Source organism: Typopeltis vanoorti, chromosome 1 (genome assembly GCF_054136105.1).
Source record: "Typopeltis vanoorti isolate ZY-2024b chromosome 1, IOZ_Tvanoo_1.0, whole genome shotgun sequence".
NCBI classification, from domain to species: domain Eukaryota; kingdom Metazoa; phylum Arthropoda; class Arachnida; order Uropygi; family Thelyphonidae; genus Typopeltis; species Typopeltis vanoorti.
The window spans coordinates 159,133,547-159,156,682 of record NC_143549.1 but is presented as its reverse complement, the minus strand read 5'-3'; the positions used below and the strand labels follow the sequence as shown (position 1 = coordinate 159,156,682).

Sequence of the window (23,136 nt, the reverse complement as noted above, 5' to 3'; positions counted from 1 at the left end):
TACTGTATACAGTTCTTCACTACTTTCTCCAAGATCTTAACAACTACTGATGACACACAGACAGGCCTATAATTAGACACTTCCAGTCTGTTACCACCCTTATGCAATGGCACTATCTTACCTTCCTTCCATTCCTTGGGCACCTTTGCCGAAGCCAGACTTTCATTGAAAAGCCAGGTTAAAGGCACTGTCAGTTCCCTAGCACATTCTCTCAAAACTCGTGGTGAAATACCATCCAGTCCCACTGACATCTGGAGTACTCAGTATCTGAAACACACACTCTCCTCCTGTACCTCTAAACCTCGAACCAGCCCTATCCCTTTAGCATTAAAACTGACTCCTCTAGGATGAAATACTCCAATAAAGTGTTCATTGAACAATTCCACTATGTCCTCTGCATTAGTCACTCTATTCCCATTTTTATCCCACAATATCATTCTTCCACAGTCATTTCTCCTCCTACAGGCCACATATCTAAAAAATTCCCTTGGATTTTCTTTGGATCTTAGGGCCAATCTCCTCTCATATTCCAGTTTCGCTTTCCTTACCACACTAATCACTCTTCTGGCCTGTGTCTTATATTCTTCATGCATCTTCTTTTCACCTGTCTCCTTGTATCTCTTCCATAGCCTCTTTTTCGCATGCAATTCCTGTTTAATATTGTTTGTCATCCACTTTACTCCAAATTGTGTCCTCTTCTTCACTCGTGGTATACAACTTACCATTGCTGCTAACAAATATTCTTTCACAATTTCCCACGCACTAATGATATCCTGGCCTTCCAATTCCTCCCTCCATGCAACTTCCCGAAGTTGACGTCTAAGACTATTATAATCACCTGCATTATAATTCCACATAAGTTCCCGTCTCTTTTATGCTCCTGCATGTCTATTCATTTTCCAAGTCAAAACCATATGGTCACTCTCTCTCCGACTGGTGGGAGAGATGTCAACTCAGTTATTACTCAGTCATCACTTGCAGAAAGAAACACTTCTTAATTTGCTAATGCTTTGTAAATGACGTCTTCCTGTCCTTTTTTAAGGAGGTTGGAAACATGCAATACAGATCATAAGATTTACATTAGTGTTTTGATAAGATTCAGATTTATTATAGGATAATTCAATTCTGCTTGTTTTATCAAATGAGGTCCCTACATACCTGATGATTGAAAATCTTTTTAATGAAATTATAATCTTGCATCTTCAGTTCTACTGGTAAATTTTTCATCCACAGTCCATGTCTCAGGTGGTTTAGGAATCGACAATGTACTGTGCATGAGATTGTGGTCTCATGGCATTTGGTATTTTACTACACAGTAAAACTTTGCAGAAAAGCTGGAAATATTTGTTAAACAGAAGAAGTCTCTTGCATAAGTTCTCTTTTTATATATGAGATAGCAAAGGGTATTGACAAATTCCATTTAACCAATCCCTTAAATATTACATACATCAGCTACAATATATGTGCAAAAGCCAGATCCTCTTCTGCTTTTCCACTTTAAAGCATATGAGATTTATTTTTTTTGTGGATTTGAATGTCACTTTAACAAATACAACTACATCATTCAACAATTACACCTACAAGAAGAAATGCACAACTGCAAATACAACAGCAATCAACTTCATGCAATCTGTTCTTTGTAAAACAACAATGACCAGTCACACCAAATTATACTTTGCAAAAGTCCTACTAAACACACACAGATGAAAACCAAATGTGGGACTCAGAGTGGTAGCAACACCTCTGCATTCCCTTCACTCTTTATGATAATGTGATCATCCCTGCATATGAACAAAGCTATATCTTTAAATGGGATATTAATGAACAAGTAAAGCCATCAAACTGGCCAGTAAGTCAGGCTTGTGGAAGGTAAGGTTTCCTATACTAGATGTGGACTGGATATTAAAATGGGCAGAGCTCTTTATATATGAAGTGGGTACTGCCAGTATTCAGAGAGAGAGAGAGAGAGAGCACTTTCGGTAAGAGTTTGGCTAATTTATAGGTAGGTGACTCCTTGTCATCTAGTGTTGGATGACAGTGGCACATTCTGTTTGTATATTTTAGGTATATATCTGGGAGGGAGCATATGGAATTATAAGCCTTTAATTTATTTATGACTTCTGTAGACCAAGGATACATAAGCTCTTCATTTTTTAGGAACCTAGTGAATACATTCTTGAAGAACATCTAAGGAGTCTCTTTATACATATAAACAACTCTGTCCATTTTAAGTCCAGTATAGAAAACCTTACCCTCCAAAGATAAACTTAGTAGTTACTTTTGATGTTTACTTGTTCACCATCATCCCATTTAATGATTCCCCTGGCTTTATTCTCTAACTTTTGCCTTGATAAACTATTACTCTACACAAATTTACATCATCAGAAAATGACTGTATAAATTAACAGCAGAGGTCTTAGCACAGAGCCTTGCAGTTATGCACATAACTGGTGTATATCTTATCTTTATTCAACTCAGCTGTCACTATTATAAAAAGTACAAAGTTTTGTATATTATACAAAGCCATGCTGTCTCCTCCCTCATATAAAGTAGCATATTCTTATCCACCAATTTCTGAATTCACTCTGACCAACGTTTTGAGTACATCACTACTGAGAGATGCTGATTGGTCTATAACTTTCTGCTGCAACTGTAGAACTCCCGCCTCCCTATACAAAGGAATTATTTTAATCTCTTTCCACTCCATTGGGGCTCTGCCAGAGCTGAGACTCAAAAACCCTAGTCAGAGACATTTGCTAGTTCCCTTGCACATGCTCATAAAACATGACCATCCCATTTAATCCCACAGCAGAATTTACATTGAGATTCTGCAATATCCTAAGAACCTTCAATCCATCCACCTCTGTTCTCACATCAGTCTTTGTCAAATGTCGCAGAAGTAACCTCACATAGTTGATTCTTTCTTTTAAGGTTACAAGTGGTAAGCATTCATTGTGAGGAATTTATGGAGACACAACACACGTTAGAATAATTACTTTACTTAAAATTAGGAAAGTAACATTTGGCATTTCGTTCTCTGTATGGAGATCATCATCAGGAAAAATATGTATGTATAAGATACAAGCTACATGACACTGCACTATACAAAAGTAAGACAAATCTAAATGCTTTTAATCATTTAACCTAGCTTGATCATTTGTGGAAAAATAAATAAATAAAATAAAATAAACATATAAAAAATAATTTTTTTTCGATAACAATAAAATATAAACGAAACTACATTAAACATTTCTAAAATCCTCTCCTATTGAGATTTTCTTCTGTTTGGGGTTGTTCTTGTTGATATATGGATAGCATATGGGTCTCCACATTCTTGGAATGATTAATCCATCATTTTTGTTCAGGTTTGGATAATGTTTCAGCATTTCACAGGCTTCTTTGAATTTTCTTTCAAACCAGGTTTTGGTTTGAAAGAAAATTCAAATTTTGGTGTGGTGTAGGGACTCGGTGCCTCTCTAGTCAATTCTGTGACATGTTTGGAGTGCATTGTCTAATAGGCCTGTTTTACCATAGTGGTGGTATTTAATGTGTCATTTGTGTTCATCTTTTTTTATTTTCCCCTATGCAAGGTAGGTTATAGGTACATTGAATTTTGTAAACTCCTGGGTGGGCCAGGTATGGAAGAGGATCTTTTGAAGAGCTAAGAAAATTTCTTAATTTTTCGGGGGTTTGAAGGTAGTTTTAATGTTATTTAAGTAGTGTTCTATCTATTTTTTCTGAATCCCTAATGTAAGGTATTGCTATGGTATTCTTGTAATCTTTTTTGTTTTTAGTAGCATTTTGATGGAGGATCTTGTGAACTGTTTTTTTTTATTGTAGCCATTTTTATACAAATGTTTAGTTAATAATTTCAAATTCTTGGTTCAGAGCTTGTTCATTGGAGCAAATTGTTAGGGCTCTGTGTCTCCTAGTTTTTGTAATCTTTTTAGGTTTTGTGTTGGATGGTGGTATGAATTTTTATATATGAATTGGCCTGTGTGTGTGTTGTGTGTATGTAGGTTTGCCATAGACTGTGAAGGAGAGCCAGCCTGAGGGAAGACGTGTGACAACTGTGTCTAGAAAAGGAAGAAAGTTGCTGTTTTTGATTTTGATAATGAATTGAATATGTTGGTGTTGTTTGTTCAGATGTCTTATTAATGTATTTAATCTTTCACGACCATGGAGCCAAATGGTGAAAATATCATCAACATATATGAGCAGACTTTGGGCTTTAGGCTGGAATCTAGAGTTCATTGCTCAAAGTCTTCCAATTAAAAGTTAGCTATTGGGAGGGAAAGTGGTGAGTCCATGGCTGTAACTTCTTTTTGTAGGTAAAAATTATTTTGCCACACAAATACCAGAGCAGAGTACATGGGCAAAAAGGGCCATGATGTCAGGCAGAAATATATTCTGTAAGAGAAGAACAGTATCATTGATCGGGATATTAGTGAAAAGGTGCGGTTATGTCAAAGCTGACTAATAAATCTTTGTCGTTGAGTGTGATGTTTCTAATTTTGTTTATGAAGTATTGTGTATTTTTTATGTAGGAGGGGGAGTGACCTACCAACTTCTTGAGTGCTAGAGGACAACTGTAGCATATCTGCTTTTGCAATCAATACTACTGTTGTCCTCGATCCTAGAAAAAATGAACCATTTGGTATCCAATCTCAACATATACCAAATGGTGAACAACCTACAAACCGCATCAAAAAGAAAACAACAGAATTAATCAAATCGGTGATCACATGGCAGAAGAAACAACAAAAAACTAATATACCACATTATGCCTGCTCTCCCAGAATTTGTCCTGACAGAAATACACAAAACAAACATATCACTATGACCGATAGTTGAAGGAATCGACAGCCCTAATTATCATTTAGCCAAGAAATTAGCAACCACACTCAAGGAGTTGGTAGGTCACTCTCCCTCCTACATAAATAATACACAACACTTCATAAACAAAATTAAAAATATTACACTCAATGACAAAGATTTATTAGCCACCTTTGATATAACTGCCCTTTTCACTAAAGGGCAGTTATATCAAACCCCTGAAAAATTAAGAAATTTTCTTAGCTCTTCAAAAGATCCTCTTCCATACCTGGCCCACCCAGGAGTTTAAAAAATTCAATGTACCCATAACCTACCTTACATAGGGGAAATAGGACGCACCATCTCAATCAGAAAAGATGAACACAAATGACACATTAAATACCACCACTATGGTAAAACAGGCCTATCAGACAATGCACTTCAAACATGCCACAGAATTGACTGGAGAGGCACCAAATCCCTACACTGCACCAAAACCAGGTTTGAAAGAAAATTTTAAAGTCCCGAAAATTGACAAATCAGGCAAAGAAAAACCATAGAGATTTTTTAGATATGTGGCAAGTAGAAGGAAGAATGATCATGGTAAGATGATATTAATGGATTTCATCCATTAATTTCATCCATTCGGTGATCAATATATAAGGGTGTTTCATCCTGATCTGGTTGGAATCATGAGAACATAAGTGTCTAGGACGAAGGAGAGGATGGATTAATAGTGATTGAGCAGGAGGTATATGAAGAAATAAATAAACTTAATATCAATAAAGTGATTGGATTTGATGACATATCACCATGCATCTTAAGGAAATGTTCCAGGGAATTGGCAGCAGCATTGGCATGCCTGTTAATAAAAGTCTTGCAACAGCACAGGTTCCAAGGAAGTAGAAAGAAGGTAAAATTGTTCCACTGCATAAAGGTCGTGATAAGGCTGTAGCTTAAAATTATAGGCCAGTCTGTATATCTTGAGTTGTGGTGAAGGTACTGGAGAGATTGGTGAAAGATAGGATACTGAAATGGGTCGATAACAGCAGTATTCTCTGTGGTTTTCAGCATGGGTTTGTTACAGGGAGATCATTTCGCCAACTTACTTATGTACTATAACAAGGTGACAAATACCTTGGACAGGAAGATGCATATACAGTATGTACTTGGATTTTGCAAAAGCTTTTCACAGACTGCCACTCGACAAGTTCTTAAATAAATTGAAATAGATGGGATTGGAGTTGTATATGGGGATGTGGCATCCCAAAAGAGAAAGGTCACTAGTGGTGTGCCACAGGGGTCAGTTTTGGGGCCATTGTTGTTCAAACCAATCCCAATATGTTAATGATATTAGGATTTGTTTAACTAGTGATATGCGACTGTTTGCAGATGATGCAAAACTGGGGAGAGCAATGCAGAGTCAAGTGGATGTTATGGGCTTACAGGAGGACTTGAATAGATTGCATGAATAAGCGGGTAAGTGGAACTGTCAGTTCAATGTTGCAAAGTTTAAGGTTTTGAAATTTGTTAAGCAACGATCGGATGCAAATTATACACTTGGTGGAGAAACATGAAAGGAAGTAGAGGAGATGAGAGATCTAGGAGTGATGGTGGAGAGGGTCCTGAAATTCAGGGACCACAATGGATAAGTTGTAAAGGCATCACATCAGATAATGGCAATGAAGCAGATGACCTTGACATAAAGAAACAGAAAGGGTATGATGCTATTGTACAAGGCTTGATGAGACCTCACATGGATTATTGTGTTCAGATTTCATCACTGGGCTTTCATGGTGATGAGGATGTTGGAAAGTGTCCAGAGAAGATTCACAAAGGTGGTCAGTGGTCTTTGGAATGTGTTGTACGAGGACAGATTGAGAGAATGTAAGTTGCAGAGTATCCTGAATAGGAGGAAGGGGCAGGGGATATGATTGAGACATATAAGCTAGTTAAGGGTTGTTATCAAGTTGACATGGAAAAGATTTTTCATAGAATGAGAGAGGGGAATAGAACAAGAGGTCATTGCTGGAAACCATATAAAGGAGGGTGTAAGCAGAGGAGGGAGGATCAGATTCTTTGTCTTTGTATGGAGAGTGGATGTTGAGTGGAATGCATTGCCTGAGTGTATTGTGAATGTAAACACATTGAATCAGTTTAAAGCATGGTTGTGTGCAATAGTGTGTACCTCCCGTGATGAGTCGCTGATTCCATGGAGTTAAGATGTTAATAATAATAATAATATATTTTTTTTTTTTTTTATTGTTCTTTCAAAAATTTACATATGTACAATGATCATCTATTCAGTATATTATTTTACAAGGTTCAGCACTTTGTGCTACATATAATGAGATTTAAATAGCAATGATGATAACAGTTTTTTTTTTTAGATATAACAATCATAATAATAATTTACAATTATATTGTTCAGAGTTACATAAGTTGTATAATATTATATGTTGTGGTTTACTATTTTTTTTTTTTTTCAAGTTTGAAAAGGTGTGATTATACAACAGTATTTACACATATGCAATCTAAATATTATGTTTCCTTATTTTCACAAAGATACGGTGTAAACTCATGATTTACTTTTAAAAGAATTTTTTTTTTTTTTACGTTGCATACATTTGTTACGGTTATTATATACATCACATACATTTGTTACAATTATTATATACATTACATACATTTGTTACAATTATTATATACATTACATACATTTGTTTACATATGATACATTACATACATTGGTTTACTTATAATACATACATGACATACATTGGTTTTCATGTGATACATACATTACATGTATTTGGTTACATATGATACATCTTGGATGAGAACTAATTTTTTTTTGTTTTCATCCTTGAAGCTTATATGTAAGCTTATTTGAGGATGACACTAGTTGGTTATTATGGTTTTTTTTTTTTTTTTTTGCTGTGTTGGGATGCTACGAAATCTATGATTGAGAAATTCGTGCACGCACGCGCGCGCGCACACACACACACACACACACACACACAATAACTTGGAATGTATTGATGCATTGCTGAACTGGAAGCCTGAGCGAATAGATTGTGTTTCATTAAGTTTGTATGGTATTTTGGGTGCGTGTTTCTTGTTCATAGTATGTCCTTAGAGCTCTTTTCAGGCTATTGTAGTTTGTAAGGTTTCTGTATTCAAAAGGTAATTTGTTTATCATGTCTGGGATGTAGAAGTTTCGTGTGGCCTTTCCATAGTGATTATTGTATTTATATGTGATATAATTAGTAGTCTGAGGTCTAGTCATACGGTATGTATTTCTAACTGTCCTGTAGTTGGCATCGAAATAATGTTTTAGCAAGGCTGCATAGTGACATAAATGTTTTGCTGTCAGTATTTTGTGTTCTGCCATTGCAATGTTTATAAGGTCGTGATTTTCTCTTTGTTCCCAAAAGATCAGTTTTGTCATTTTGTACTGTAGCGACATTAATCTATTTAATTTGTAGGGTGCACAGAAAGCATACGTTGTTATAGCATATCTTAGTATATTTTGGCATGATGCTTTGTATATTAGTGTTTTTAGGCATATGGGAACTATGTCTTTTAACCTGTAGAGTTTGCCACTTATTGTTTGGAGTTTGTTGTGTGCATGATTTATATGGCTATTCCAGTTCATATCTGCATCGAAGTAAATTCCAAGGTATCGTATTGTTTCAACCTGAGTGATTGTAGTGGTTTTGCTGTTCTGTGTGTTTTTTGTGTTGGAAAGTGGATGTTGGATGGTTATATATTTGTTATCAACTGGTCGAGTCAGTGGATTTCTGAATATCATTAATTTTGTCTTTTCTGAGTTTAGGTGTATGGAGTTTTTCATGAGCCAGTCTATGATCAGATTTATATCATGTTGCATATTTGTTTGGGCTATACTTGCGTTATTATGGATGGATATTATTGCTGTATCGTTTGAATATCTTACCTTTGAGTGGTAACTGATTAATATCGTGTGTGTAAATGTTGAATAGAGTTGGGGAGAGTACAGCTCCCTGTGGCACTCCACAGGTTACTGGTAGCTCTCTGCTTCGGTTTGATCCGATGCGTGTGATATGCTTTCTATTTTGGAGGTAGTTTGTAAACCACCTGTGAAGAGGCCCGTCTATTCCAACATGCCTCAGCTTTTCTAACAAGGTTTGATGTGTAAGTATATCGAATGCTTTAGTTAGATCTATAAAGACTACCATGGCAATTTTGTTTTTGTCTAAGGCGGTATTAATTACATCTGTAAAGTCTTCCAACAGAGATGTTGTTCCCTTATTTTTCTGAAAACCATATTGTGTTTTGGGGATAATATGAAAGATCTCAGTGTATACTGTGAGTTTCTTTAGTATGATCCGCTCCATAATTTGATTGATAATTGGTAATGTTGCTATGGGTCTGTAATTGCTGATTAAATTTCTTTTTCCTCGTTTGTATATGGGTGTGATTATGGCGGTCTTTAGCATACTTGGTATCTGTCCTGTTTTAAATATTTTATTTATTAGTTTTAGTAGGATAGGACTTAAACTAGTTGCATGTTGCTTTATATCTTTAGGTCTGATACCATCTATTCCTGGGCCTTTGTTTGGTTTGATTTGATGTATTGCTGAGAGAAGTTCTGCTTCTTTTATGGTTGGGAACCATAATGTCTGTTTTGATTGCAGTCCAAGTGGATGGTCTCGTTTTGTGATTGGGGAAATATTTCTGTGAAGTTCTTGGATGGAGTCTGCAAAGTATTAGTTAAAGTCATTTGCTAGTTGTTGGATAGGTTTTGCGTCTTTCATGAAGCTGTGTTTTATGGTTTCGGAGGCAGTGGTGTTGGGAACAGAATCTAGCATCTCATTAATCAGATGCCAGGTTTGTTTCATGTTGTTTTGTGCGGAGGTTAGTTTGTCTCTGTAATAGCTTCTTTTTGCATTTCTGATTTGTGTTGTAAGGCGATTCCTTGTTATCTTATATTCAGTTTTTAAAGTTGTGTTATTTGGATATCGCTTTAATTCTTTCCATAAAGCGTCCTTTCTGTGTATTTCTACGATTAAGTTTTGTGTTATCCAAGGATTTTGTGTTGTTTTTGATCGAATTCACACTTTCTTTGTAGCTTTCTTATATATTTCCTCCAGTGTGAGTTTAATGTTGTTGTATAAGATATCTGCTGAATCTGATGCCAGATGTTCCCAGTCTGTTTTTTTTATTTCGTGGTTGACTATTTCTTCGTCTATTATTGCTTTCTGTCGTTTTTCTTCTGTGGGACATTGCATGGGTATTGTCTTGGTGTGCAGGTTTAGAGCAGTGAAGTAATGGTCTGCTACTTTGCACTTTATGACTGATGCAGTGTAACTATTTGGTGGTGCTCGGACATTTATATGGTCTAGACAGGAGGCAGTGATAGTATTTCCGAATATTTCTTCTCTGGTACATGATGTTATTGTTGGTATTAGATTATATATGGATAGTGTGTCTAGGTATTGTACAGTGCTGTTCTGGTTTTCATTTGCAATATTTATGTTTATGTTGCCAATTATCATTAGGTGTTCGGTTGAGCATATTTCTTGGCTTGAAAGCCAGCAATTGAGTTCGTGTAAGAATTTTATCACGTTTAGGTTTGGTGGCCTGTAAATAGCATTTAGTATTATGGGATGCTGTGTATTCGTGGTATTAATGATTTCGAGGCAGAGGGTTTCAGCATGCTCAAACTGATAGGCCGTTTCTTTTGCTATTAGTTTTTGTTTCATAAATATTAATATTCCACCCCCTCTTCTTGTTTGGCAGCATGATCTATGTTGTTGGAAGCCTGGAATTTGGAAAGCAGTCGCTTCGTCATTAGTTATGGATACTTCTGTAAGAATCAATATATCGATAATATCAGTGTAATTCCTCAGATAAGCCTGTAATAATAACCAGTGTTTTCTAATGCTTCTGATGTTAATATGCAAGATTGAGAGACCTCTCGCTTGTACTGTGTTTTGTTTCCATGCATCAAGAGATTCGAAAGTACAATTACTGATGTATTCTGGTGTAATTACATCTATCTGATGGTTCACATTCATTTTTGTTGTGTTGAGATCTTCTTATTGAACTAAGTTGGAGTCTTTTGTTTCACTCTGGCAACCTGTCTATATCTTCCAAGGTTTTTATTTCTATAGACTTTGAAGTCTGTGACTTTCTCAAGAATATTTTGCCATCTTTGATCCATAAAAATTGATACTTTTTTCTGTATTTTCTTTTCTTGCTTGGTACAAAAGATTCTGATTGAAAGGTGTTAAATACTCAGGTAGAAAGATTGGCATATTGTCTTGCGATGCATTTAAATCCTTGACTACTGGTTTTTTCAGTCTGCTGGCTTTTATGAGATTGTCTCACGTAGCCTTGTTTGTTAGACGAACTGTGACTGGTGCCAGTCGTGGCGAGCCTTGTTTTCTCTTCTTCCTGGGAAACCGATTTATGGTCTGAATATCATTATGCTGTAGGGGGATGTCAATTGCATGGCATAACTTTAGAACTACATCTCTGAGATTTTCTGTGGATTCGGTTTCTGGAAGACCATTTACGACAAGGTCTTCTTTATGTTGTTGTTGGTTTAAAACTTTGTATTGTAGTTTCAGGGAATTAAATTCTTGATGGAGTTCCGATGTGTCTTTTATCAATTTGTGCTGCCTCTCAGTTAATGCGTTAATGCTGGTTTTAATGTCTTTTACCGTTTGTAAGACTTTTTCGACTTTTGAATTATTAAATTGAACAAACTCTTCATATTCGCTAATTTTTTTTGTTATTTCTTTATTCTGTTTATCAAATAGTTCTTGGATAAGATCTGCCAAGCTGGCTTTTATATTTTCTAAACCTTTTTCTAGTAATAAATTAACGGAACTCAAATTATAAGACTTACCGGTGTTTTGTTGTCTGTTCAGTTCATCGTCCGATTTTGCCTCCGGCGTAATCAGTTGCGTCATGGGTGGTGGCGTTTCTTTGTTCTCTCTACAGTTTAGGCACTTCCATTCTTCTCGTTTGGCATTGGATTTGCGTTGCCAGGTTGTTTCTGAAATTTCAGAACATGTAAAGTGAAGATTCCTATGGCATTTCCTATGGTTATGTAACATCCGTCGGACGGCAATTCCTTCTGACATTTGTTACACTTCATGACTCTCCTTTCTTCCTTTGGACAGCTGCAAAGATGGCGACGTCCTTTGTTCTGTACTCGTTAGCAACTGCGGTGTACGCTTCAGTTTTTAGCACACTCAGATTTTGGATTCCACTTGGCCGATTTTGAAGAATTATATGTCACTGTCTTCAGCGTGACAAGTAGAGTTACTTTATGACACTTTTAAATTAAAAACAGGAGTTAGAACCACATTAAAACTCAATATAATAATAATAATAATAATAATAATATTAAATATTATTTTATTCTTATTTCATTTCAAATTATATATGATTTGTTTCCTTCCTGAACAGGTTTTTAAATTATTTCCATTTCAGGTTACCTTTATTGATCTAGCTTTCCTTCGCTTCTCAGTTACTGATATGGGTACAAGCCATGTGACTGCACAGAGGGTTCTTCCATTAAAATGTCTTAAACAAGGTATGGCTTATTATCACCCTTGTTTTCACAAGTCTATCTTAAATTTATGTAAAATGTTTTAAAATATTTTTATTAATAATTACTTTCCAGACATTCTTTATAAATGAAGTTGATGATAACAACTCCATATGGGTATCATGATATGATCCTCTCCCCTCGCCTTCGTAAAGTGCTTGATGAAATTTGATATACCAAAATAGCAAGCTAAGATTCATTTGTTGTTGTTTTTTTCAGAGTAAACAGTTTAATCAAAGTGTTCACATAGACTGAAGTGTATATTTATTATTATAACAGATTATTACTCATTGAGGAAGATCTTGCTTAATGAATTATGTATCTATCATACTGACCTATAAATTCATATACAACTCTAATATTCACACACATCTTGGCAATGCATTCTACTCACCACTTTCTATGTAAGAAATCTGTTCATCATTCCCTTCTTAATCTCACTTTTACACAAGTGTCATGGATGGTTTTTTTATTCTTTCCTTTCACTTTCTGCTCTATGTATAATCCCTTTTGTATTAATCCATTAAAATCCCCTTACCATTGTAAACATCTCTATCATGTCACCTCTTTTCACCACTAAATCTAAATTCTTTAATTTACATTTCCTCAACTACTTCTCATAACCAATTCTAGAATCCTGATATTGCCTTAGTCACCAATCTCTGGACCCTCTTCAGGCATTTCATATCACAATAGTAACCAAATATGAGCACAATAATCTATGTGTGGTCTGACCAAGACTAATACTTTGGCACAATCCGCCCTGTTTATACATACTCTTCTTATAATAGTAGCAGTGCACTGTGTATCTTTTCAACACTTACAATGTGTCCTCTGAACTTCAGGCTGCTGTCAGCTCCATATCTTGAATCTCCTTCACCACCTGAAGCACTGCTCCACCAGCTTTACACATCTGTACTCCAAAGTGCTACACTTACACTTATCATACTGTGGTCATATTTTATATGGGAAACCAGAGATTAAATAGCAAGGATGGCATGATAGACAAATGCCAGAAGTGAGTGAGCAGAATATTTTTGAATAATTTAATAAGCTCATTTTGATAACTCAAGAAGAGGTGTGACATCATGATATATAATCAGGTATTAAGGGGACTGTTCCAGGGATTTAATGGTATTCTTAATATTCTTGTATAGCAAAATCATTGGAATAGGAAAGATTCCAAAGAAAGAAGAGTAAAATTGTTCAGCTCCACATAGGAAGACAAAACTGCAGAAATTGCAGGAATCTTTGTATCTCAAATGATGGTGCAGTATGAAGATTATTATTATTCCTGACACCTCCAAGGAGTCCAGAGACTCATCGCGGGAGGACACCTACAACTGTCTCAACACTACACCAAACCTTTACTACGAATCATCTCTATCAACGCCATCTACCGCCCACCTCCACAACTGGTATTCTATGTCTGTAAATTGCGTGTGTTCTGAAGGGCCAATTTGTCTGTATGCAGGATGAAAAACCCGAGTTTCTGGGAGAAAAAACCCTGCTACCTCCGTATGAGATCGGCTAACTCACCTTTGATTGAAAATCGTCCAGATAAAGATTCCTCCCATTGCAACGAGAATCGAACTTAGGCCTATTCCAATCGAAGGGCACAATGTACCGTCGTTCTTCCAATTGCGCTACGGAGGTGCCAATGTTAGCTAGAGCAAGGATTCAGGAATGAATTTACAACAGCAAAATTCCCCACAGTGGTCAGCAGAGATATCTCAAGGAGTAATGGTGTTTTAGCAGTTTACTTATATATATAATAGTGATGTGAGTGATGTATCAGATTGGTGGAAGGAAAGATTCTTTTGTCACACATACACACAGAGGTTCTACAGAAAATAGTGGGAGATCAGAGGAGAACCAGAGGTCATCCCTGGAAACTGTATAAAGAGGTTGTGAGTAGGGGTAGGGAGAAGCCGGTTTTTTTCATGCAGAGTTGTGAATGATTGGAATGTCTTGCCTGAGAGTGTGGTGTCTGCAGAGATGAGTGTGTTTAAAGCACAGTGTGATGAGCTCCCAGATGAGTCTTTGACTCCATGGGTTCTTGGGTAATAATAATAATAATGATATATCTATTGTACATTTTGTAAAAAGACCTTTTTCACATTGCCTCATGAAAATTTTGTAGTAAAATTGTGAGATTGGACTGGAAAACAGATTAATAAGTTGGGTATAAAATGTTTGATAAGTTTCTACCATTCATTCATGGTTAAGTGGGAGTGTTCTAGAAGAGGAAAAGTCACTGGCCATTTTCAGCACATTATTTTATTATTATTATCCCAGGACCCTATGGAGTCAAAGACTCATCTAGGAGATCCTTTTGTCACACACACAGCTCATCATACCTTGCCTTAAACACATTCAAATTCTCTGTAGACACCACACTCTCAAACAAGGCATTCTAATCATTCACAACTCTCCATGCAAAAAACCTGCTTCTCACTCCCTTGTTCACACGCTCCTTATACAGCTTCCAGGGATGACCTCTTGTTCTCCCCTGATCTCCAACCATTTTATGAAAAACCTCTTCAACATTGATCTAACAGTCCCTTACCAACTTGTATATCTCTATCATATCACCCACCCCTCCTTCTCCTATCTATGGTTCGCCCACCAATTAGAGGTCCTTTGACACTTCTGCGCATGTCAGAAAAAGGAGAAGCCATTCCGATAATAGGGTAATCAGTCTGTCTTCTGGGATGAGTTTGTTTATTATTACAGGTCGCAAAATTTAGCTTTTCTTTTACGAACATTGCTGTTTTTAAAGTGTAACTATTTTGCTTGTATAACAGTTGGAAAAATGTACGTAGAGTGTTAACAAAATTAAAAAAGGTATTGCTTAAAACAAAAATGTAACTAAGTTTATTTTTAAGAAAGTTTTCTATAAAATAAAAATAATTATACAGAAAAACAGAAATTATTTCAAATGAACTTAGATATTTTAAACTTACAGTTGAGAGAATTGAGACACTTTAATGTCCTAAACTGATTAATTATTTATGACTTGTTGTGACTCTTTTAACAAACCCATGCAAAAAAAAATGTTGGAAAAAATACAATTGTCAAATTCTTTTAATCTTCAGAGTCATCTGAAGCGGTGTCCACATCGCCATCACTTTCACTTAAACTGATCACCAAAGGTTTGCATAATTCTTCGATAATTCCGTCTTTGTCCCAATATATATTTTCCAATGAAGTGACATGAGAGCAATATTTTCCCCAGTTTTGAACTGTAATACTTTCAATCGCCTGTTCTGAAAGCTTAAAAAGTTTTGACGTGTCCATATCCCCAGTTACGTTGGGATGGCGAATGAAACTTTTCACTTCTGCCCAAACATACTCAATAGCATTAATATCACGATGATATGGTGGTAGCCTCAAAGCTAGAAATCCATGCTCTTTGAGCATCGTGTCGAATTTAAATAGTTTAGTTGTGGGTGAGTTTCTTTTGACCAAATTAAGCAATTCAATTTTTCGCATATCTGGGTAATGAGAAATGTTATTTGCAGAGAGCCAATCCATAAGAACTTGCTTCTTATTAGACCAATTTGGAACTTTGTTTAATCGAATAGAGTGATATGAAGCGTTATCAATTATATCAACACACAACAGCATTTTTAGGAAGGTTTGGAATCAGATTTTCTTCTGCCCACTTTTCGAAGATCGTAGAATTCATTTACCCATGGTAATCTCCAGTAGTTGAATTGGCTTTGTATAGTAAGATTGAATTCGGTAAAAAACCCATTTCTCCACCCACACACAAAATTATTATTCACCGCGAGGCATTTCCGGTTTGTAGCACTCCACATTCTTCTTTAGACTTCCGACATTTTCCATAAGTTAAATTACTATCAATCCAAGTTTTATCTAGATACACAATCAGTCTTTTCTCCTCCCTGAAACGTCTCACTGCTCTCAAATACTGCGTTCTAGATAAAACAATGTCACTTCGCTCCATGATAAGTTTCCCTTTATTCTGGGACTTTTTAAAACAAAATCCGATTTCATGAAGTATTTTCCTTAAAGTTTCTCTTTTCCAAAGAAAATTAATTTTTTCTTTAAGCACAGGAATCAATTTCGGAACAGTTGGCACTCTTTTCTTGACCACGTAAAATTCGTGAATAGTTCTTCTTATGACGTCTACATCAAAATCATTCAAAGCTATGGTTTCGATGGTTTTCTTTCTCTGGCGCTTTTTTTTAAGAGATTTAAATTTTGGCTTACCTTCACCTTTTGATTCCCTACGAATTCTTTTAACAGTCGACCCCGATATGCCTGCAATTGCACTTGCACGTTTTATGACTTGAGAAAGAGGGAACAAGGAGATGGCCTTCTGACAATTATTTTTTGCAGAATGTCAGCACATTATTCAGTAAGAGCTACTGAAACATTTAACAACAGAACTTGTTGACTGTACTGGATCCATCATACAAATTAATAATAAAAAAAAATGCAAAAAAGCGACAACAAAAATCAAGCTAGTACTAGTACAGCGACAGCAAGAAAGCACGTGATTTCGCATGTTGGTGACCAATTCGTACATCCTTCATTTCTTTCTCCCCTTCAGCATGAATCGACTATTCTTGGCAAAATCCAAAGAAGGGATCTACAAATGGTGGGCGAACTATACTAGACTCTGTAAATTTCACCTTCTCAACCTTTCCTCATATTCAACATTCCAGAGATCAGAAACTATCTTAGTCAATTGCCTCTGGACAATTTCCAACATCTCTTCATCCTTTAAATTAACATATCATTTTTTAAATGATATATTAATGATACTGGTCAATTTAACAGTATTATCAGCTATATACAGAGGATATGAATCTTCTTGAGAAGCTTGGGTGTTGGATGTTACTTTATTTGTTACTTATTTTAATGCTATTACAACACCAAATAAATTAAATTATAGAAAGATGTCTATTAACTGGCTTATATTTTGCTGAATTTCAAACCAACATCTTCATGGCAAACAACATATTACAGTTCTGTAGACAGCTTCTGGTATTGAGACCACATTTTTAAGATAAATAACAAAATATAACCTTACATATTTTGTAAGTCATCAGATTTACATTGTCAGAAGTATTAGCAAAAGTTTTACAAAAAATAGTCTAGAAACAATTAATTACACATATTAGATGTTATCAGAATTCACAATTGGTACATATAAATAAGTAACCAGAATAAAAAAAAAACATTAAATTAATTACTGCCAGCATGTTGGAGCAATGCTAGTTGCTACTGTCAGGTTCTGTAGCATTACATATGTCATATCCTTGGTCCGTGGCATTTAGAAATTTAATGAAAGAAAGCGAAACTTGGTGTTGGATTAAGCCTTGATTTTTGTTACATTGTGTGGGGATTAGCAGCATTTGCAAGGCTTTCTTGAACTTTCTTATAAGACAGTTATGATCAGTATAAGGCATTTGTGTTTGCTACTAAACTATTCGATGGCCTATGCAAGTTGTATAGGATTCAAAACTTATTTATGCTGCTTTTTTTTTTTTTTTTTTTTTTTTTTTCCCAATGTCTCCTATGTGTTCAGACATGCAGATCTTGAGTGACCTTCCTGTCTGGCCTACATAGCAAATATTACAAAAGCAATGAATTTCATTGCTGGTTTTTTCATGGGATGATAAGGAGGATTTTGTGGCTGTAGGAATCAGGAGATTTTATGCAATGGTAAACAAGCTACTTTATAATCTTTAAAGGTACCTGTGGAATAACTAGAAACAACAAAAATACATGATAACCACAGTAATAAACTTTAAGGAAGTGCAGATATTCCATTCTGAATGTAACAGTACATCATCAGTGTGTAGAAACACTAATGATGTATTGTTTTGCAAATCAAAGAACAGGAATACAGGCATTGTCACTTTTATGTTGATTTATATGTCAATTTATGTCACTCAAGGGTACATAAAACAATCAGTTTACCAATTAAAAACTGTTGCCACAAGCTGGAAATTAATATTAATATTAATAAATAATATTAAAACTATTTTCGATGTTTACATAAAATGAGAAACTCCCAAACTTTTGGGGAAGAGAGAGACAGCTGTTCCAATTCAGATTAGGCCAATGCAAAAGGGCATCACAACTTTCTCTAAAAAAACATTCATATTTAAAACTGCTTCTATGGAAAAGATGAGCATCATCCTACTGGATACAATGTTTATTGTCAATATTGTGTTGTGCTCCTTTATCATTAGCTGGTGTTTATCAGATTCCTTGTGAATATAATTTGACATACTTTGGGCAGACAGGCCATTCTATAGAACAAAGAATTAATGTCTTCTTAAATGATTCAACGATGAGTTCTAAGGTCGGAACAGGCCACGCTAGGCCTAAATCCTTGATATGCATGATGATGATGATGACTGTGCTGTGCCAGACCAGACTTTTGAGGTTTCATGTATTCAATGTATTACTGATGTTCAGTATTTTTTTTTTTTTTTTTGTAATGTGTGCTTCTAGCTCACAACAAGAACTTCTCACTCTCAAAACATTAATGGAATTTAATGGTTACAACCCTCATCAAAAACAGCAGATAATTGACTCCTATGTTCTACACCTAAGGATTCTTCAACAGACCACAGAGTACCAATCCGTTATATTTCTGTTAACTCTGGTCTGGATGGCTGAGTGGATAGCGTATCTGCTCTCCAGCCAAAAGGCTGTGGGTTCAAATCCCACCATGGGCATGGATGTTTGTGATTGATTGTCTGTGGAAATACTTGTGGTGGTAGTCAGTGGTAGATGGTGTTGGTGTAGTTGTGGTCAGTTGATGATTGAATGATGGAGACGGAGTTGTAGAGCAGGTACCCTCCCTAGATAAGTCCTTGGACTCCCTGGAGGTGTCAAATAATAATAATAATAATAATAATAATAACTCTGAACCTATTAGTAGAATTTTGAAGACATATCACTTTATTCATTCCCACATAGTCCTGAAGATACTTTCAGACGCAAACTTTGTTTGCTCACACTTGGATAAAGGATTAAACTAATTTTATTATACTCTAACCAAGTGAAAAATAAACTTTCAACATCTTTCTCTAAATCCAGAGTAATTTATTAAAAAAGTGTGGCACACCATTTGGCAACTCCTATAGGTAGAGATAACCTGCTAATGCTTCTGCCTGGTATCTCCACTTGGGCCTGGCTCCCACTGAAGAGACCTCAGTAAAGGTCGAAACTAGTCTGGGTCGTGGCCCTTCCCTTAATGCATAACATTAGACATATCTGCAAGGAGATGTGTTTTGCATTATAGGAGATACTGAGATAGGAGTGTTGGTAGCTTGCTACACCTTTGCAACGAGTTTCTCAGGTGTTGTACCACCTTACTCCTGTCCTGAAGATACTTTCAGATGCAACTTGGATAAAGGATTAAACTAATTTTATTATTTCCTATCAACAATTTTTTCATCTTTTACCATAAACAAAAGACAGATTGTCTCCTTTATCATTAGGTGGTGTTTACCAGATTCCTTGTGAATATAATTTAGCATACTTTGGGCAGACAGGCCATTCTATAGAATAAAGAATTAATGAACTTCAATGTAGCATGAAACCTCATACTACATTGACACACCTCATATTGACAGTAAACACAGTATCTAGTGGGTATCTCAGGTACTGGAACTTGCTGAGTTCCCCAGTTCTTCTCCATGAAAGCAGTTTTAAATTTGAATGGCTTTTCAAAGAAAATTGTGAAGCCGCTTTACATGGGCCCAATCTGAATCGGGAAAATTGCCTTTCTCTCTCTCTCTCTCTCTCTCAAACTTTTGGGAGATTCTCATTTTATATAAATCAAGTGGATATTAAATCCAGCATTATTTCAAAGCCGAATGTAGAAACTATGAAAGTTTTGTAAGGAAGTTGACCAGAGAGTTTACAGGAATACGCTTGCAGGCATCTTTATGAGTTGCCCTAGTGCAGACCATATAGAAGGCATAGGCACTACCCAAAGCAGCTATATATTTGCCTTTTATTGGTCCATTTCGATAAGGTTTCACTGGCCTGACAGCTGTTTCAAACTGGTTGGTTCTCTTCAGAAATCAGACAGAAACCATAGAGAGCAAAAACTCTCATTCAGTACTAAGGAACTCGAAATGTCGCAGAGGTGTATTTTTTGTAAGCGAACTCTCAGTCGGTGCATAAAGTATTTACTAAAATAAAGAGCCAAAAGGCTTCATTTCATTACAGCAACTGTAAATTCTGGCAAGTGTATTCCTGTAAGCTCTCTGGTCAACTTTCTTATGAAACTTGCATAGTTTCTACATTGGCTTTGAAATAATGCTGGATTTAATATTCACTTCATTTATATAATTGTGCATCACTGAAATGAAGCCTTTTGGTTCTTTATTTTAGTAGATTCTTATTTTATGTGAATATCAAAATAGTTTTAATATTATTTATAATATTAATATTAATTTCTAGCTTGCAGCAACTGTTTTTAATTGGTAAACCAGTTGTTGTATGTACTCTGTATTTTATCCTGTTCTTTGATTTGGTTGTTTCTACACACTGATCGTGTACTGTTATTTTCAGTATGAAATATCTGTACTTTTGTTAAAGTTTATTACTGTGGTTTTCGTGTAATTTTGTTGTTTTGTAACCACTTATGTTCTACTCATGGAGCAACTTTGCCACTTTATTTGAAATATCCTTGATGTAAGATTGCATGATTGCACTCTTAAAATCTTGGTTAAGTAATGCTGTAGGAGGAGTATTAAGAATTTTGTTGATCATCTTGTGTTCTATACATTGAGTATGGGGATATGCCTCAAGGAGCACAGTTCTTCAATCCTGTTAATTGACATACTATTTAATTACATCAGTTAAGTTAACTTTTTGATCAGCTTATTAGTTTTATTAGCTGGCCTGGTTGGCCAAGTGGTTAGCATATCCACTCTCTAGCCAAAAGGCTGCAGGTTCGAATCCCGCCGTTGACATGGATGTTTGTGGTTGTATGTGGAAATACTAGTGGTGGGCAGTAGATGGCATTGGTGTAGTTGTATTTGGTGGATAAGTGGTGGAGAGAGAGAGAGATGTAGAATAGGTACCCTCTCTCGATGAATCTTTGGACTCCCTGGAGGTGTCATGTAATAATAATAATAATAATTATTATTATTATTATTATTGTGTGAATGTCATGTGATCTAAAAAGTTACCTAATTGGCCAGTAGAATTTTAAAAAATCTTTATCATTGAAAGCTTTTTGTCCCAAAAATTTATGGAACACCAAAAATATACAAAAAGATATTCCATTATGGTGATTTGTAGATGGGAGAGATTCCCCTAACTCAAACTTGGGCAAAGTATCTGTCGAACCTGGTAGCTCCACGCATAGGAAAGACGAAATTATATGTTAACAACTTACATTTTATCCATCCATCTCTTCATTAGGCATCCACAGATGCCATATGGTCACTCAGATGATCAGTGATGTGCCACACCAGTCCTTGCCATGTAGTGCTGTTGTATGCTTTTCTGGAGGTTTCAACTCTCTGAAGATCAGCCACTCCAGACAGATCATCCTCCATCCATCTCATTAATGGTCTATCACTTCCTCTTTTTCGAGGAACTTTACTTAGTATTACTGTTCTGAGAAGTCCTCCTTCCATCCTTTTAATATGTCCAAAGTGTTTCAACTTTCTTCTGTCAATATACTTAAGGAGCCTTAAAGTACTACTGATCCTTTCTAGTACCCTTCTATTTGTTTGCCTTTCAGTATATAATATCCTTCTTTCCAGGAACTAGAAATTTTATCTATGCTGATGACCTTGCATAGCTACTCAATCAATATCATACCTATATCACTACTCAGCAAGCTCTATGAACAATTAATTTTGAATAGGCTACAACCCCTAATTGAACCCCATCTTATTGCTGAACAGGCTGGTTTTAGACCAGGCAAATCCTGTACATCACAAATTCTCAACTTCACTCAATATATAGAAAATGGTTATGAGCAAAAACTAGTCACAGGGGCAGACTTTGTAGACCTAACTGCAGCATATGATACCATAAACCATCTCACACTCAGAAATAAAATATACAGAATAACTAGAGACTATCACCTTGTTCTCCTGATCCAATGACTCTTGAAAAACAAATGTTTTTTTGTGGACTTGTGAGGTAGAGAGCCACTGGCATCCCCCCCAACACACACACACCCCAAAAAAAATGGCCTCCCCCCCAGGGAAGTTGTTATCACCATTACTTTTCTACATCAATGATCTCCCCATCTTTCCAGGAATTAGAAATTTTATCTATGCTGATGACTTGCCATAGCTACTCAATCAAAAAATTTCAAGTCCATCGAAATTACTCTATCACTTGCCTTAAATAGTCTAACCACATATTATAGCAGCAATCAATTAAAACCAAACCCCCTTGAAAACCCAGACTGGCCTTTTCCACCTTAACAATAAGGAAGCCAACAGGAAGCTACAGATTTCTTGGAAAGGCTCTAATTTAGAACATTCCTGGAACCCAATCTACCTCGGTGTGACTCTCGATTGCACCCTTTCATATAAAACACACATCGAAAAAACGAAGGCAAAAGTGAATGCAAGAAACAACATACTAAGAAAGCTTACCTCCTCCAAATGAGAGTGCACACCCTAGCAAACTGAGATCTTCTGCCTTGGCCCTTTGCTATTCTTTTGCTGAATATGCCTGCCCAG

The 23,136-nt window shown here is 35.9% G+C and overlaps 1 protein-coding gene across 1 annotated transcript in view; it reads left to right on the top strand.

Moving 5' to 3' along the window:
- Positions 1–23,136, top strand: part of LOC150110581 (uncharacterized) — an 851,360-nt gene that overhangs the window by 662,309 nt on the left and 165,915 nt on the right. The window contains 1 exon segment of the mRNA XM_090402114.1: positions 12,304–12,406. Within this exon segment, the coding sequence (XP_090258240.1) occupies positions 12,304–12,406 (103 nt within the window).